Below are 17,001 nucleotides of genomic sequence, written 5' to 3'. Positions count from 1 at the left end.
TTCATATAAGGATATCATTCTTTTTACATTTTACATTTTAGTAATTTAGCAGATGCTCTTATCCAGAGCGACTTACAGTAGTGAATACATTTCATACATTTTTTTCTTCTTTTTTCGCACTGGTCCCCCATGGGAATCGAACCCACAACCCTGGCCCATATCAGTCAATTGAAATGAATGAATTAGGTCCTAATCTATGGATTTCACATGACTGGGAATACAGATATGCATCCGTTGGTCTCAGATACCTTAAAAAAAAGGTAGGGGTGTGGATCAGAAAGTATCTGGTGTGACCACCATTTGCCTCATGCAGCGTGACACATCTCCTTCGCATAGTGTTGATCAGGCTGTTGATTGTGGCCTGTGGAATGTTGTCCCACTCCTCTTCAATGGCTGTGCAAAGTTGCTGGATATTGGCAGGAACTGGAACACGCTGTCATATACGATCCAGAGCATCCCAAACTTGCTCAATGGGTGACATGTCTGGTAAGTATGCAGGCCATGGAAAAACTGGGACATTTTCAGCTTCCAGGAATTGTATACAGATCCTTGCAACATGGGGCAGTGCATTATCATGCTGAAACATGGCTGTGGATGAATGTCACAACAATGGACCACAGGATCTCATCACAGTATCTCTATGCATTCAAATTGCCATAGATAAAATGCAATTGTGTTCGTTGTCCGTAGCTTATGCCTGCACATACAATAACCCCACCATGGGCACTCTGTTCACAACGTTGACATCAGCTCATCCACACGACGCCATACACAGTCTGCCATCTGCCCAGTACAGTTGATACCGGGATTCATCCGTGAAGAGCATACTTCTCCTGCGTGCCAGTGGCCGTTGAAGGTTAGCATTTACCTACTTTAGTCAGTCAGGTCAAGACCCTGGTGAGAATGACAAGCACGCAGATGAGCTTCCCTGAGACGGTTTCTGACATAAATTATTCGGTTGCGCAAAGCCAGTTTCATCAGTTGTCCGGGTAGCTGGTCTCAGACGATCCCGCAGGTGAAGGAGCCAGATGCGGAGGTCATGGGCTGGTGTGGTTACATGTGGTCTGCAGTTGTGAGGCCGGTTGGACGTACTAATTCTCTAAAATGATGTTGGCGGCAGCTTATGGTAGGGAAATGAAGATCCAATTCTCTGGCAACAGCTCTGGTGGACATTCCTGCAGTCAGCATGCCAATTGCACTCTCCCTCAACTTGAGACATCTGTGGCATTGTGTTGTGTGACAAAACTAAACATTTTAGAGTTGCCTTTCACTGTCCCCAGTACAACGTGCACCTGTGAAATTATATTGCTGTTTAATTATGTTATGTCACACCTGTGGATGGATTATCTTGGTAAAGGAGAAATGATCACTAACAGGGATGTAAAGAAATGTGTGCACAAAATGAGAGAAGTAAGCTTTTTGTGCGTATGGAATTCTTTGAGAACTTTTATTTCAACTCATGAAACATGGGACCAACATTTTACATGTTGTGTTTATTTATGTTCAGTATAGTTCTTAATCTGATACTGCCCTCTCTAGGACAGCCATTATACTGCATCCAAATAATATTCAGTGTCAGAACCAACAGCCTGATTCACAGATGTTGCTCCTTAATTTAAACCATACAGGTACTCAAAATTAAAACATTTATCTGCTTTTGAAAAGTTGGGAGATGATAGATACATCTCTGTTCGCCTCCTCCGCTTTCTCTCGCTCTCAGTCAACACATTTGGAGGATATTATTATTATAATAGTGTCAACGTCAGAGATTGACTGGTAGAACGATAGTAAGTGTACAGTCATTCATTGGCAAGGTAGAAGTACAAAAAGGCATGTTTCATGGAGACATGGTGCCCTTCACTCACAATTTGAAAAGCTACAGGCTTCATGTTAAAAAGCCCCCGAGAGCCAACCATTTCTAGAAGGGTGACCCATCCTCCACGAATCTACTTGGCAAAGTCCCACAACAGAGTCAACACCTGTGTCAGATAGAATCATTTCAATATGTTAGTGTCCATGTTGGTCAGTACAGTGGGTCACTATGAGCACATTTGAAGTTAAGTTGTGTGTAGTGAATAGTCTTGTAGTGTTTAAGTGTGTATGGGTGTAATGTGTTGAAAATGATCTTAGTGTGTATACCAGCACATGTCATGTCAGTTAATCCTCTCTGGATTCACTGTTGTTCCTACCAAATTTGGGGTTAGTGATTAGCTAATACACTGGGGTACTTTTCCGCCTGCCAGCCAATCAATTAGCTCTCTTTCATCCACACACTCTCACTCCTTCATCCCCTCACTTTCTTTGGCTCTCTCAGTGTTTGAGGGAGAAGTCTCCCGTGTTGAGGCGAGGGCGAGGTAGTCCTCCAAACATTTCTGTTCCGTCGTTGGCTCCTGGGGCCAACAGGGCCTTCATGCTGGCAGCAATATGATCCAGGTCAGCTACCCCAGCCTGCAACACAGAGACAGTTAGTGGGTATGTGTGTCAGAATGACTGATTGACAGAGAGAAAGTGAGCTGTATGTTTTTAAATGAAGGTTGACTGACCCGTTCCCCACTGTGGCCTTCTCCCTGGTGGGGTCTGTTGCCCTTGAAGCCCCACACAGGAACAGACACGGGGAGGGAGCGGGCCATGTTCATGGGGTTGGGGTGTCGGGATGAGAACGACTGCCCCATGACCCTGCTGCGCGGTGGAGGAGGACAGTCCTCACTTAACGAGCCTGGAGCAGAGAGGAGGCACATATTAAGAGCATTAGATCATTAACTAATATTACTACACATATACACTCACCATCAGTGCTCTCCTCCTCTCCATCGGACTCAAAGAATGGTTCACAGTCACGAGACAGAGAGTCCTCATCCATGGAAAACACTCCTGAAGCAGAGAGAGATGAATATTTACGAAGTCATTCAGACCTGGAGATAAAAAAATAGTCCCACAGAGCTGTGTTCACCTGCAGTCTCATTCAGATTACGGCTCCTTTCGTCCAAGTCCTCCTCTTCCTCACACTCTTCCTCCAAGTCCCCAATTCCAGGAATGTCTCTCCCTCGTCCAGCCTCCTCTATCATCACAGCCATCTCTCGCTCCCTCTCTCCATTCCCATGCTGCCCAGCAGCTTGGCCAATGACAGCCCCTGAGTGGTAGATGGATGGGTAGCTTTGCGAATAGAGTGTGGTATTGGGGCTGATGGTTCCCACCCCACCCTCACCTGTTAGGCCCTGTGGAAGAGAAGTTAAGAACTTTACAATCACACACAGCACTATGAATGACAGCCACATTAAATGGCACAAAATGACTGACAGTCAGTCTACTCACCGCCCTGTCAGTGGGCATGTCCACTACCAGTTTAGCTCCTCCGTCTCCTGCACTCAGACGTGTATGTCTATGCGCCGTTAGCATAGATGTGGAGTGCAGCACCGCAATGTCGTCCATGTAGCGCCGCGAAGACTCAGCCAAAGCCCCCTGACCCCACACGTGATAGGAGAAATCCCACTTCCGGCCTCCAGCAGGCAAGCCACTCTCCCTTTTCCTCTCATCTCCCTCCACTACAGATGGCCAGAACTTCTTACAGGCTGTAAGAATAGCCAGGTCGCAGCCTGACTTCTGACAATATCCCTCCGCCGCGGCAAGTAGTGCCAGCCAGCTCTCTTTGTGGTTGTCTGGGATCTCGGGGTCAGATGATTGGGTGATGGAGGCCATGATAGATAAACAGGACTGCCAATGACTGTTGGGTGTGTTTAATTTATTAGGGCTAGCTTTTATGGAACATATAGATGCTTTGTAACTGTTTTTATTGATCAATAGCTAAAATGGTTTAGGTTAGTGTAATTAGGCACCTGTAGGACTCAGCCAGCAGTTTGAGATTAAATACTAAATATTTGTGTCAACAAGTCTTGTGATAAGTTTACCTTTTTTCTTACTGGATTGTAGGCTGTAGTGTTGATGTGTTTTTGGCTAATCTGAGGAAACGTTAGGATCCTTTTTCTATTGGTGGTTTGGTTACAGCTAAGAATAAAATTATCCTTAGTTGTTATAAAGCAGGTTTCAGAGGCACAAGGTGATTGTTTAATATTATTAATGTACGTGTGCCTGAGAGAACTAGGGGAGAGATAAATGAAAATGTTGCTGGTGTTACCTGGAAAAAACAAAATGGAGAAATAAAGCTTGAGTTGCTAAAAAAAAAAGTTAGCATTGTTAGTCATTATAGCAATATTAGCTGATGTCACTAGCTAGGCACCATTTAGATTATCACTAAACCAGAATTCAGACAATAATCTGATACATTTTTGCATGATGAAACTTCATGAAATTAGATTACACTCAACTCAAGCATAGAATTTGTCAAATTCACATGATCCAAATACTGTACATACATTTCAATTCCATATAACTGTTCTGACGTCAGACTACCTTGTTGCATGACTTGAGTTCATGGTCAATATCTCAGTGGTCAATATCTCAGTGGCAGTTTGAGGATGTTCCAAAATAGACCTACGCTAACTGTGGGAAGTCGTCGTCCACCTGTCGTTACGTCTTGCTTACTGTCGCAGTTCAGCGTCGTCGTCCCCCTTCCTCCCTCTCAATCTTGTGCATTCGTTAGCATACGAACTGGCTCTGCCAAAACCTTGTGGGGTGACTGCCTGCTCTAGACTTACCCAGCTCGTTTCTAAATGTCATCCCTGTGATTATTACTACCAGGAAAGCACTTCAATGAAAATGCAATTTCCAAGACTGCGTATTGTTTGTGCTTGTTTGTTTGTTAACATGCTAGCCAACTGGTCTCCTGTGCACTCTCCTCCCAACATGAACACATTTCACCTCCATTTCTCGCCTTTGCAGAGACACTGGCACACACAGACACAAATAAACAGCAAGAACAGAAGTCAGCTTACACATTCAGTTCCTTATTTCGTCTGTTGCACGCGTTTTTCTAGTTCTAACTGTTTCTTTATCCCTCTTTGTCTGATTCTTCATCTCAAGAATAGTCTCCCCTAGACTCCGACGTTGCTGTTTAGAGACGCTAGACGAGACGCACGTTTTACACGTGACTGTGGGCGGGCTCGTACTCGTCTTGTTTTGGACGCGCACTTGGACGTGGCTTGGGGCTGGCTGCATCTCAATAGTTTGTCATTGTTTCTTCTACTGGTATAATTTACTTCATCCTCACTGATCTGACATGATGGAGAGCTTGACAGGTGGAAGCAAATGCTTTTGGTAGACTTTTCAATCTATATATCATTCCCACCTAAACTGTCTTCTAATTTTGCAGTGCAGATGAAGGAAAAGAGAGGAGAGTAAAACGTCACATTTTTTTTCACTAGGAAAGTCAGTTAAATAAAGGTTAAAGAAAAAATAAATAAATTATAGTCAATGCCACTCCGTCATTGCTCGTCCTTATACTTATATATTTCTTCATTCCATTATTTTACTTTGAGATGTGTGTATTGTTCGATACTACTGCACTGCTGGAGCCAGGAACACAAGCATTTCGCTACACCCGCAAAAACATCTGCTAAATATATGTATGTGACCAATACAATTTGATTTGAATACCCATAAAACCTAGTTGTCAAACAGAGAAATGGTTCCAATCGTTTTTCCATTATACATTTTTCGTGTAGGCTTACCCTGGCGTGACGTTTTGATAATCATGTCTCGGACAAGGTGACTTATCAGTATATTTGGCTCTATTTACTCTCAGATTCGAAAATGCTAATTAGTATCAAGGTGGACATCATGCAAAACTACAAATCCCTGCAAGCTCCTGCACATCATCGCTAGCTGACACCTTTGTTAACAGGTATTGTGTCAATTTAAAACTTGCAAAAGACAGTTCACAGAATTGTCCACTTAAAGAAATTTATCCAATTTATTCATTACTACATTTAGATAGTTAATCCAGAGATTCTTACCTTTGCCTCAATTCAGCAGTCTCATCCAGATCATCATGGCATTTGTAGTTCTTTATAATTGCCTCATTAGCATTTCCTTTTTAGGGGGCGAATATATTGATAAGTCACCTTGTCCTAGAGAGATTCACACAGTTATCAAAACGTCACAGCAGGGTAATCCTAAATGAAATGCAGGCCTTATTTTAAGTGATTCTAAAATCCCCTATGGAAAAAATGCATGGTGGAAAAAGATTGGAACCATTTCCCGCTTTGACCATTTCCCGCTTGCCACGTTCAAAACAACTGGGAAAATATGTCAAATCCTGACATCGGTGATCTTCAGGTCGGAAAGTCGGAGCTCTAGAAAGAGGCCCGACTTCCCGAGTTGGATAACTGTTCTAATCGATTTTTCCGAGTCGGAGCTCGTTTTTTTCGAGTTCCCTGTTGTTTTGAACGTACTGAAGTCGGAAGTCGGAAGTCGGAGATTTCCGATTTCCCAGTTCTGAGTTCCCCGTTGTTTTGAACGCGGCATCTATTCCAATGTAGACGTGCCACCAGCTATGATTGGTTGATGTTCCTGACCACCTGACTGACGTATAACGTAGACGGTGCAGTCTATGAAGGCGGAAGTCTTCTTCTGATGACATTTGTTTTGGAAAAAAAGGCTAGTGGAAGAAAAATGGAGCCAAAGGCTGAGACTAGTCACAAGGTAAGCTCAATGTATTGAAATTGAAGTTTCGATTTCCTCTTCGTCTGATTGATTCGGTCTATATTAAAGGGCCGCTAACTAAATAAACTCGGTTATCACCATTGTAGCTAGACTATCACATTCAAAACAAAGTCGTGTGATATTTGGGGACGCTGACGTAACTACAGTAACAGTTAGCTAGCTAACGTTATAACAAACAAGCTAGCTTCATAATTATTTCCAGATTAAATTGATATTTGCTGGTGTGATATATTACTTGTTCAATAAATTGGCCATGAGAAATATCGTCATAGTTGTGCTATTTTCCACGGCAGACTTTAATATGTAAAGCAATAAGCACTGCTGTTTCTCTAACAACTACTTATAGTAGTTAGACCTGTTTACAGTGAAGAAAGGGTCCCGAGGCCGAGGATCCCCATTCCACAGAATTAGCATTGTAAACTTCCCTGTGAATGTAATTCACTAGCGGTTCGGGGGAGGGGGGCTTTTCTAGAGGGATGGCTTTAAGTGGAACATAACAGTATTGTACCACATGCAAAATGATATGACAACAATAACGTCTAATACTACTGGCCCCTCTAACAGTACAACTGGCCCCAGCTTGCCCCCCCCCCCCCCCCCCAGTTGAAATGGTCTAGAACCGCCACTGATGTGATTACGGTATCTAACTAACTAAACGTTTGAGTAGTTCGTTGGAGGATAGCTTATGTAATATTTCACCTGAATTGATGTCGCAGCTGGCAAATTATTATTGATTATACATTTCGGGTAATATTCAGGATAGATATGATGGTATATTGTATTTGTATGGAAGCTAGATCTATCCAATTGGGTTCGTTCAGTTTTGGTCCAGTAGGCTAATTCGATTCTGAGCTGCCGAATACAACTGGTGTAGACTTTACCGTGAAACGCTGCTTATGAGCCCTTCCCAACAATGCCAAGTTTAAAAATAAAATGGTAACACAAGGAATAAAATGCACAGGAATGGAGCTATAGACGGGGAGTACCAGACACTACTTGGGAGAAACCCCTGGCAGGCACACAGGTGGAATCACTGTGAGTGACTCATAGTGTACATGTGACTCTATTTTGTAGGCTACAGTAAAGTCAGCTAACTCATCCTCTTTGGGATGTCATCCCCCACCCTATTCCCACTCGATCGCACTTTCTGATTCATTGCACTGGAATCCATGACATGACATTTTGCCATTTAGTTTTCACAGCAATTTCTATTCTATTAATAGCATATGTTGTTTTGTCACACAGCTGGTGTTTGAGAAGGAGGGGGTGTACCTTCACACCAATGCCAAGAGGAGCAACCAGGACACTACAATCCCAGGATTCATCCGTATAGTGGAACGGGTAAGTTGGGCTTCTCCCATAGACACCATATTTACAGCAATCTCCAAACGGGGTGGGTATAATTTGTGGAATGTTCTAAAAGGAATCTGTCCAAAAACAAAGTAAAGTACAAGGAGGTTGCCAACAAACACTTACAAAGTATCATGATCAATTCACCTAGCTAACTATCTGCCGAATAGGCATCAACTCACCACGTAGCTTATTCTTAATGTTTGTCCATAGGCTACCAGAGTGAGGACAGACATTTTTTGTAATAAACGTGATGAGTGAAAAACTTAATGAAATAGCCCACTCCCTACCGGTATCTTATTCTGCTGCTATACAACTTTGTATGCACTGTTTGTTGGCAACCTTGTTATTTACAACGTTTTTGGACAGATTCCTCTTGGAACGTTCCACAAATTATACCCACCCCTCAAAGTATTGGGACAGTGACACATTTATTGTTGTTTTGGCTCTGTACTCCAGCTCTTTGGATTTCAAATGATACAATGAATATGAGTTTAAAGTGCAGACTCTGTCAGCTTTCATTTTAGGGTATTTTCAACTGCTTAGGAGTTACAGCACTTTTGTTAGGGTAGCAAAAGTATTGGGACAAATTCACTCATGTGTATGAAAGTAGGCAACATTTTAGTATTTGGTCCCATATTCCTAGCATGCAATCATTACATTAAGCTTGTGAACCTACACATTTATTGGATGCATTTGCTGTGTGTCTTGGTTGTGTTTCAGATTAGATTCAGATTGTGTGCCCAATAGAAATTAATGGTAAATAATGTATTTTGTCATTTTGGAGTCACTTTTTATTGTAAATAAGAATACAATATGTTTCTAAACACCTCACATTATTGTGGATGCTACTATAATCACGGATAATCCTTAATGAGTTGTGAATAATGATGAGTGAGAAAGTTAGAGGCATAAATATCATACCCCCTCAAAAATGCTAACATCTCCTGTTACTGTAATGGTGAGAGGTTAGCATGTCTTGGGGGTATGATAACATTCTAACTCATCATTGTATCATTTCAAATGCAAAGTGCTGGAGTACAAAGCCAAAATAACAACAAAAATTGTCACTGTTCCAATACTTTTGGAGCTCACTGTATATGAAAATATTGGCCTCTGAGTGGCACATCGGTCTAAGACACTGCATCGCAGTGCTAGTGGCGACACTACAGACCTGGGAGACCCATGAGGCGGCGCACAATTGGCCCAGCGTCGTCTGGGTTAGGGGAGGGTTTGGCTGGCCGGGATGTCCTTGTCCTATCGCGCTCTAGCGACTCCTTGTGATGGGCCGGGCACATACACGCTGACATCGGTCGCCAGCTGGACTGTGTTTCCTCCGACACATTGGTGCGGCTGGCTTCCAGGTTAAGCGAGCAGTGTGTCAAGAAGCAGTGCGGCTTGGTTGGGTTGTGTTTCGGAGGACGCGTGGCTCTCGACCTTCGCCTCTCCCGAGTCCATACGGGAGTTACAGCGACGGGAAAAGACTGTAACTACCAATTGTATATCACGAAAAAGGGGTAAAAATACATTTAAAAAACATGACAATATTGGTTGATCGAAACCCAATTCTAGTCATATTCAAAGTGTACTCATCCCTGTGGTGGAAGTCTTTGTCATCAATAACTTTGTTTTGCTTCCTTTAGTCAAACACATAGGCCTATAGATCATATACAGTATGTCCTTTCTTCTTAGCTTTAGGCTATCACACATTATTCTGGACTAGACTAAGGTGTTTGTCGATGTTTACAGGGTGGGGAGCCAGCTTTGGAGTGGAGCGCACTAGAGGATGAGGGCCGCAATGCGGCTGCTGTATTCTACACTAAAAAGGTGAGAGCTTGTTTAATACACTAGTGACACACATCACTCTGGTTTCTTCATGTTCTTTATATACGGCCTGTCTTCCTGTTAGGATGGAGAAGGAGGGGTGGAGGACACCAACTTTGACCCTGGCTACGAGCCAGACTGGGCAGTCATCAGCACAGTGAAGAGAGACCGAGTCAGAGAGCACCCCCCCGTCAAAGAGACAAGTACGTAGACTTTTATAACTTGCCTTCTGTGTTTGTAGTTCTCATACTAGGCTATACTCACAAATGTGCTTGCACCAATTGTACAGTCATGGCCGATATTTTTGAGAATGACACAAATATTAATTTTCACAAAGTTTGCTGCTTCAGTGTATTTAGATATTTTTGTCAGATGTTACTATGGAATACTGAAGTATAATTACAAGCATTTCATAAGTGTCAAAGGCTTTTATTGACAATTACATGAAGTTGATACAGAGTCAATATTTGCAGTGTTGACCCTTCTTTTTCAAGACCTCTGCAATCCACTCTGGCATGCTGTCAATTAACTTCTGGGCCACATCCTGACTGATGGCAGCACATTCTTGCATAATCAATGCTTGGAGTTTGTCAGAATTTGTGTGTTTTTGTTTGTCCACCCGCCTCTTGAGGATTGACCACAAGTTCTCAATGGGATTAAGGTCTGGGGAGTTTCCTGGCCATGGACCCAAAATATTGATGTTTTGTTCCCCGAGCCACTTAGTTATCACTTTTGTCTTATGGCAAGGTGCTCCATCATGCTGGAAAAGGCATTGATCGTCACCAAACTGTTCCTGGATGGTTGGGAGAAGTTGCTCTCGGAGGATGTGTTGGTACTATTCTTTATTCATGGCTGTGTTCTTAGGCAAAATTGTGAGTGAGCCCACTCCCTTGGCTGAGAAGCAACCCCACACATGAATAGTCTCAGGATGCTTTACTGTTGACATGACACAGGACTGATGGTAGCGCTCACCTTGTCTTCTCCAGACAAGCTTTTTTCCGGATGCCCCAAACAATCGGAAAGAGGATTCATCAGAGAAAATGACTTTACCCAAGTCCTCAGCAGTCCAATCCCTGTACCTTTTGCAAAATATCAGTCTGTCCCTGATGTTTTTCCTGGAGAGAATTGGCTTCTTTGCTACCCTTCTTGACACCAGGCCATCCTCTAAAAATCTTTGCCTCTCTGTGCGTGCAGATGCACTCACACCTGCCTGCTGCCATTCCTGAGCAAGCCTCGATCCCGCAACTGAATCAACTTCTGGAGACGGTCCTGGTGCTTGCTAGACTTTCTTGGGCGCCCTGAAGCCGCTTTCACAACAATTGAACCGCTCTCCTTGAAGTTCTTGATGATCTGTTAAATGGTTGATTTAGGTGCAATCTTACTGGCAGCAATATCCTTGCCTGTGAAGCCCTTTTTGTGCAAAGCAATGATGACGGCATGTGTTTCCTTGCAGGTGACCATGGTTGACAGAGGAAGAACAATGATTCCAAGCACCACCCTCCTTTTGAAGCTTCCAGTCTGTTATTCGAACTCAATCAGCATGACAGAGTGATCTCCAGCCTTGTCCTCGTCAACACTCACACCTGTGTTAACGAGAGAATCACTGACATGATGTCAGCTGGTCTTTTTGTGGCAGGGCTGAAATGCAGTGGAAATGTTTTTTGGGGATTCAGTTCATTTGCATGGCAAAGAGGGACTTTGCAATTAATTGCAATTCATCTGATCACTCTTCATAACATTCTGGAGTATATGCAAATTGCCATCATACAAACTGAGGCAGCAGACTTTGTGAAAATTAATATTTGTGTCATTCTCAACTTTTGGCCACGACTGTATAGTACTATTCTTGATGTTGATGTCTCCCCCTCTGTTCCCAGGCCAGTGGTCGTTTTCTCTGCCTCTGTCGGAGCTGTACTCTCTAAGACGGTCCCGTTTCTCTCTGGGCCGTAACTTCCTGGTTTTTACGAGCAGGGGTGGCCACCCCCTCCCTCCTCTGCACTTCCACAGGGGGGGTACCAGGGAGTTGTTGAGGGCCCTGCAGCGTTACATCATCCTGGCCCCGTGAGTAGCGGTAGACAGCCAGCTCCCCCTCTTTCTCTCAGATCGGTGCCTCGGAGGAATTCAAGGCATTTCACTGGCATTTAACTGGACTCTGAACAGTAGAGTTTAGCAGCTGTTGTACCCAACTCCCTTACTACATATATTTTGAAGCGTCTTTTTCATACTTTCTCTCTCTTTCTTGCTAGCGTTTTCTTTTATTCTGAGATTCTATATCTTCTCTGTCGCTGTCTGTGTCTCTTACTATCAGCCTGACTGTGTGTTTCTCTTGTTTTAGATCACCTGTAGATGGTCGTCTCTTCCTAGCGTATGCCCATGACTCTGGGGCTCTCTCTCAGTCCTTTGATGATCTGCACCTCTTTGACGATGGAAGCTCCGACCTCGTCTCTGTAAGTCTTGTTTTGTGTGTGCTATTCTTTGAGAAGGTGTAATGTCTGTTTCTAATTATATTAATCTCTTTGTTTCCAGAGGTTTATCCAGGACCCTTATGCCACCACCTTTGGGGGATTCTCCAAGGTCACCAATTTCTTCAGAGGGGCTCTACGACCACCAGATTCCCCCTTCCACCCCCGTGGCCCTCAGGACCACCATGGGCCCCCCTCAGCTGACGACGAACCAGGCTTTGAGCTCATCACCTGTGTAAGTGGGGGGGATGGGGGTGGAGATGTAAAGTCATTACTAGCCCTGACATTTGTGGAGTAGATGGAGAAGAGGACCTCACTTTATAGCATCCAGATGTTGGCTATAACATACGGATGGCGATATCATCCAGATGGCTATATCAATGGTGAGAGTTTTTTTTTTATGTGCCACCAGGGGGTGGAGCTTGGCCCTAAACCAGACGTAACCAGGGGACAGCCTCTCGACAAATGGGAGGAGTTCCTGGACCCAGAGGGGCGTGTGAAGGACCCACAGCGAATCAAAGAGCTGGTCTTCAGGGGGGTAAGACCTTACAGTATAATTCCTCTCTTGTAAAAAACACCTGACACCATCTTCCATCCAAATGTGTTTTGCTGTACAGTGTCTACACCATGTCATTCAAACCATCCCTCCTCTCCCTCTCCTAGGGTATCACACCATCCCTGAGGAAGGACGTGTGGAAGTTTCTGCTGGGTTTCTATCCCTGGAATAGTACTGTGAAAGAGAGGGAGGACATTCTGAGGATGAAAACGTTAGTCTCTTATCTCCCTCGCTTGTTATGGCTCTCTTATCACAGACTGGGACTGTTGTCTAAACGGGAGTGAGTAAATTCATCTCCTCAACCCCTCTGTGTTTCTCTGTCTTCAGAGATGAGTATTTCAGAATGAAGGTTCAGTGGAAGTCAGTCAGTGAAGAGCAGGAGATGAGGAACTCCCTCCTCAGAGGATACCGCAGCCTGATAGGTCGGTGTTGCTGTCTGTTAAACATGATCTCACGCCTCATTGGTTGACACACATTTTATGATTTGTGACTTATCTGTTCATGTTGTTTGATTGGACAGAAAGGGACGTGAGTCGGACGGACAGACACAACACCTTCTTCTCTGGCAACGACAACCCAGGCCTGACTCTTCTCAATGACGTGCTGATGACATACTGCATGTTCAACTTTGATCTGGGTAAGCCACTCCCCTTGTCCTTACACTTGAAAGTTCAAAGCCATTGTATCACATTTCAACTGTATTTATTATCAATATCTCACACCTGACTCTCCTCTCTCCTTGTGGTTCCTGTTGTGTCTCTCTTTCTCTCCCTGCAGGCTATGTCCAGGGGATGAGTGACCTCTTGGCTCCTCTCCTGTTTGTCACCCAGAACGAAGTGGAGTCTTTCTGGTGTCTGACAGGTTTTATGGAGATGGTGGTAAGCACCTTACTCTCTTGTTATATACTCATATTACCACATAATAGTGTTAAAACATAACATTATACATTTATACACTATTTGAATGTTCTCTCTCTCTCCGGCCCTCAGCACCAGAACTTTGAGGAGTCTCAGGAGGCCATGAAGCAGCAGCTCCTTCAGCTCAGCCTGCTGATGAAGGCTCTGGACCCTGAGCTCCTTGACTACCTGGGTAAACAATGACTATCACTCAGTTACTGTGTTTCTCTCACACTTCACCATAACCCAAACGTGTTATTACTCAGTGATCATGCAGTCAATTCTCCAATCAGCCAATTGATTATATTTGACCTTAACTCAAGGTGTGTTATGTCACTACCTGGATGCGTAATCCATTGACATAGTCAATTCTTCACATTGTTATGTTATTACGTTGTGTGTCTCTTTCAGACTCCCAGGACAGTGGCTCTCTGTGCTTCTGTTTCCGTTGGTTACTGATCTGGTTTAAGAGAGAGTTCTCCTTCGAGGACATCCTGTCCCTTTGGGAGGTGAGTGGGTGGATACTACTCAACACACAACACTCATTAGAAACACTCGCATGTAGGCTCTACACACTACATGGAAACAACACCCATTGTTTTACAATATATGTAAGTAAACACACAGTGAATGCACTGTTCTGTGCTAGGTTCTTTGGACTCGTCTGCCCTGTGAAAACTTCCATCTGCTGATGGCTGCTTCCATTCTGGAATCACAGAGGGGGGAGTTCATCGGCTCTGACCACGACTTCAACACTATTTTGAAGGTTTGTTGGAAATGTGTTTGAAGTTATTTTTCTTAATGATGTTGTCTTTTTGTTTGTGTGTACAGTACTAAGGACTGTGTATGTGTCTCTATGTGCAGCACATCAATGAACTGACCATGAAGCTGGATCTGCAGACAGTCCTACGAGGAGCAGAATCTAACTACCTACAGCTGGCCTGCTGCAAAGTAGGGAATATCTTAGAGGAGGATACATTCATTTGGATATGATATATTTAACATATTTTGTATTGTCATCTAACTGATCTAACCTCCTCTCCTCTCTCCATTCCTCCTCTGTCTCTCAGGAGCTGCCGGTGAAGGTGCAGGAGGTCATTGGTCTGTACGTTCCCCCCAGCCCTGATGACGAGACGAGCCCAGAATCAGAGTCACATGAGACGCAGCAGCTTCTCAGCCAATCACAGGCAGCAGCTACGGAAACGAGCCAGTCAAGTAACAGCACTGCTGCTGCAGCACGCCCTCGTCCTACCTACCCGTAACGCTGAAGGACAGGGTGATTGACATGAGGAGAGAAAGCCATTAACCGATGTGAGGTGTTTCATATAGGAAAATATACGCTCAATGGCAATTAATTTTTTTTTTTTAGGTACACCCATCTAGTACCCTTTTGCCCCCAGAACAGCTTGAATTCTTCGGGACATGGACACGTTGCTCAATTGATATCAAGGGACCTAACATGTGCGAAGGAAAACATTCCCCACGCCATTACTTTACCCGCCACCAGTCTGTACCATTGACACCAGGCAGGATGGGTCCATGGACTCACGCTGCTTACACTAAATCCTGACTCTGTCGTCAGCATGACGCAACAGGAATCGTAATTTGTCGGACCAGGCAATGTTTTTCCACTCCTCAATTGTCCAGTGTTGGTGATCGCGTGCCCACTGGAGCCGCTTCTTCTTGTTTTTAACTGATCGGAATGGAACCCGGTGTGCTCGTCTGCTGCAACAGCCCATCCGTGAAAAAGACCGACTAGTTCTGAGGTTCAAGATGCCGTTCTGCACACCACTGTTGTATTGCGTCGTTATTTGCCTGTTAGCTTGTATGAGTCTTGCCATTCTCCTTCGACCTCTCATCAATAAGCTGTTTTCTCCCACAGGACTGCCGCTGACTGGATGTTTTTTGTTTGTCTCACCATTCTCTGTAAACCCTAGACACAGTCCTGCGTGAAAAGCCCAGGAGGGTGGACGTTTCTGAGATACTGGAACTGGCGCGCCTGGCACCAATGATCATACCGCACTCAGTCACTTAGGTCACTTGTTTTGCCCATTCTAACATTCAATGGAACAGTAACTGGATGCCTGTCTGCCTACTTTATATAGCAGGCCATGTGGCTCTCTGTCTGTAGGAGCTAACCATTGATTGTATATTGGATAAAATATTGGATGATATGGGGCACAGGAGAGAGAGTTTGATAATGTACTGTAGTACAGGATGAGGGTTGCAGACTGTTACCATCTCTGACAGACGGGGCATTATCGAGTGAACGGTGAGAGGTTGTTTTTTCATGAATGTAACTATCCCAAAATATTGAAATGGTCTATATATGCAGTGCTTTGTCTTTATATAAATACTGCAATACATTTTTTTGTTTCCCTTAAGTATTTTGTGTGTCCAATTTCTGTCCAGTCATTTATATTTCCATTTGTGCATCCATGCCCTCTTCTCTATTGCTGTCCTTGTCACTCTAAGTAATTCAAAATATAATATGAAGAATAATCTTACTGACGGAGCATTACAAGTACTATACAATGCCTGCCTTATAGAGTGTTATACATGCAGTACTATAATGTTTAAGGTTTTTAACTACCGGTATTATGTCATAATATTTTCACTTACCTGAAATGCTTGTACGTATAAGAGAGAGATCGAATTGCAGACAATGAAAGATTTACCGGAAACCTAAAATACAAGTATGTATTTGAAGTGGGGAAACTGTTGTGGTAACTGTTTGATTGTATTACTATTTATTGATTGCATTTCGTATTTAATAATTGTATTTTATATGTTCTGCAGGGCTCATTTGGAAAAGAGGAAAAGAGGCCTGGATCTTAATGACTTCCTGTTGAAATAAAGGTTCATTCAAATATTGTCTTGTCAGATGGTCTGTGAGTTTTGATACTCTTGTTGTTTACACTGTAGTTATTGTTGTAAACTAATAAAGTTAAGTGTAAAACACAGCTCATTTGCCAGAAATGTGTCAAAAGCACTTAGTTGGTTGACTTAGTTCTGAGTGATAAAGTGTTGTTTATCAGTTCTGTAGGATGGTTTATGCAGTGTGTTAACTGAGTGAGCAGACTCCCTTCCCCTCCCCGTCAGCAGGTGTCTGTGAGGTGAAAAGGGATCTCTGTCCTCCACTGTCCCGGGCAATGAGGTGGAAAATGAGGGGCGGAGAAACACACCCCCCTCTCAAGACCGACTGGGTCGTCCATGCGTCTCTCCGTCCCCCTCTCTCCCTCCTTCCCTCTCCTCTGTCTCAGTTAGAATACAGCTGCAATGTATGAATTTAGCA

At 43.8% G+C, this 17,001-nt stretch overlaps 2 protein-coding genes across 2 annotated transcripts; one reads left to right on the top strand and one right to left on the bottom strand.

Moving 5' to 3' along the window:
- Positions 1-1,416: 1,416 nt before the first annotated feature.
- Positions 1,417-5,054, bottom strand: LOC115203079 (uncharacterized). Its single transcript, XM_029767434.1, has 7 exons — positions 4,890-5,054; positions 3,906-4,132; positions 3,313-3,721; positions 2,951-3,215; positions 2,788-2,871; positions 2,544-2,716; positions 1,417-2,448 (listed from the first exon to the last, which is right to left on the bottom strand). The coding sequence occupies exons 3-7, from the start codon at positions 3,694-3,696 to the stop codon at positions 2,311-2,313; spliced, it is 1,044 nt and encodes a 347-aa protein (XP_029623294.1). The 5' UTR covers positions 3,697-3,721; positions 3,906-4,132; positions 4,890-5,054; the 3' UTR covers positions 1,417-2,310.
- A 1,433-nt stretch (positions 5,055-6,487) lies between these two features.
- On the top strand, positions 6,488-16,669 carry LOC115203072 (TBC1 domain family member 17). The gene is made up of 18 exons (XM_029767421.1): positions 6,488-6,597; positions 7,864-7,959; positions 9,718-9,795; positions 9,878-9,995; positions 11,670-11,853; positions 12,128-12,239; positions 12,319-12,489; positions 12,667-12,792; positions 12,918-13,021; positions 13,138-13,232; positions 13,331-13,447; positions 13,588-13,688; positions 13,800-13,899; positions 14,118-14,215; positions 14,356-14,472; positions 14,571-14,657; positions 14,777-15,017; positions 16,506-16,669. Exons 1-17 carry the CDS (start codon positions 6,529-6,531, stop codon positions 14,966-14,968), a joined length of 1,965 nt encoding a protein of 654 aa, XP_029623281.1. The 5' UTR covers positions 6,488-6,528; the 3' UTR covers positions 14,969-15,017; positions 16,506-16,669.
- The last annotated feature ends 332 nt before the right edge of the window (positions 16,670-17,001 follow it).

This window comes from Salmo trutta, chromosome 1, assembly GCF_901001165.1.
Source record: "Salmo trutta chromosome 1, fSalTru1.1, whole genome shotgun sequence".
Classification (NCBI taxonomy): domain Eukaryota; kingdom Metazoa; phylum Chordata; class Actinopteri; order Salmoniformes; family Salmonidae; genus Salmo; species Salmo trutta.
This window is presented reverse-complemented; position numbering and strand designations above follow the sequence as displayed.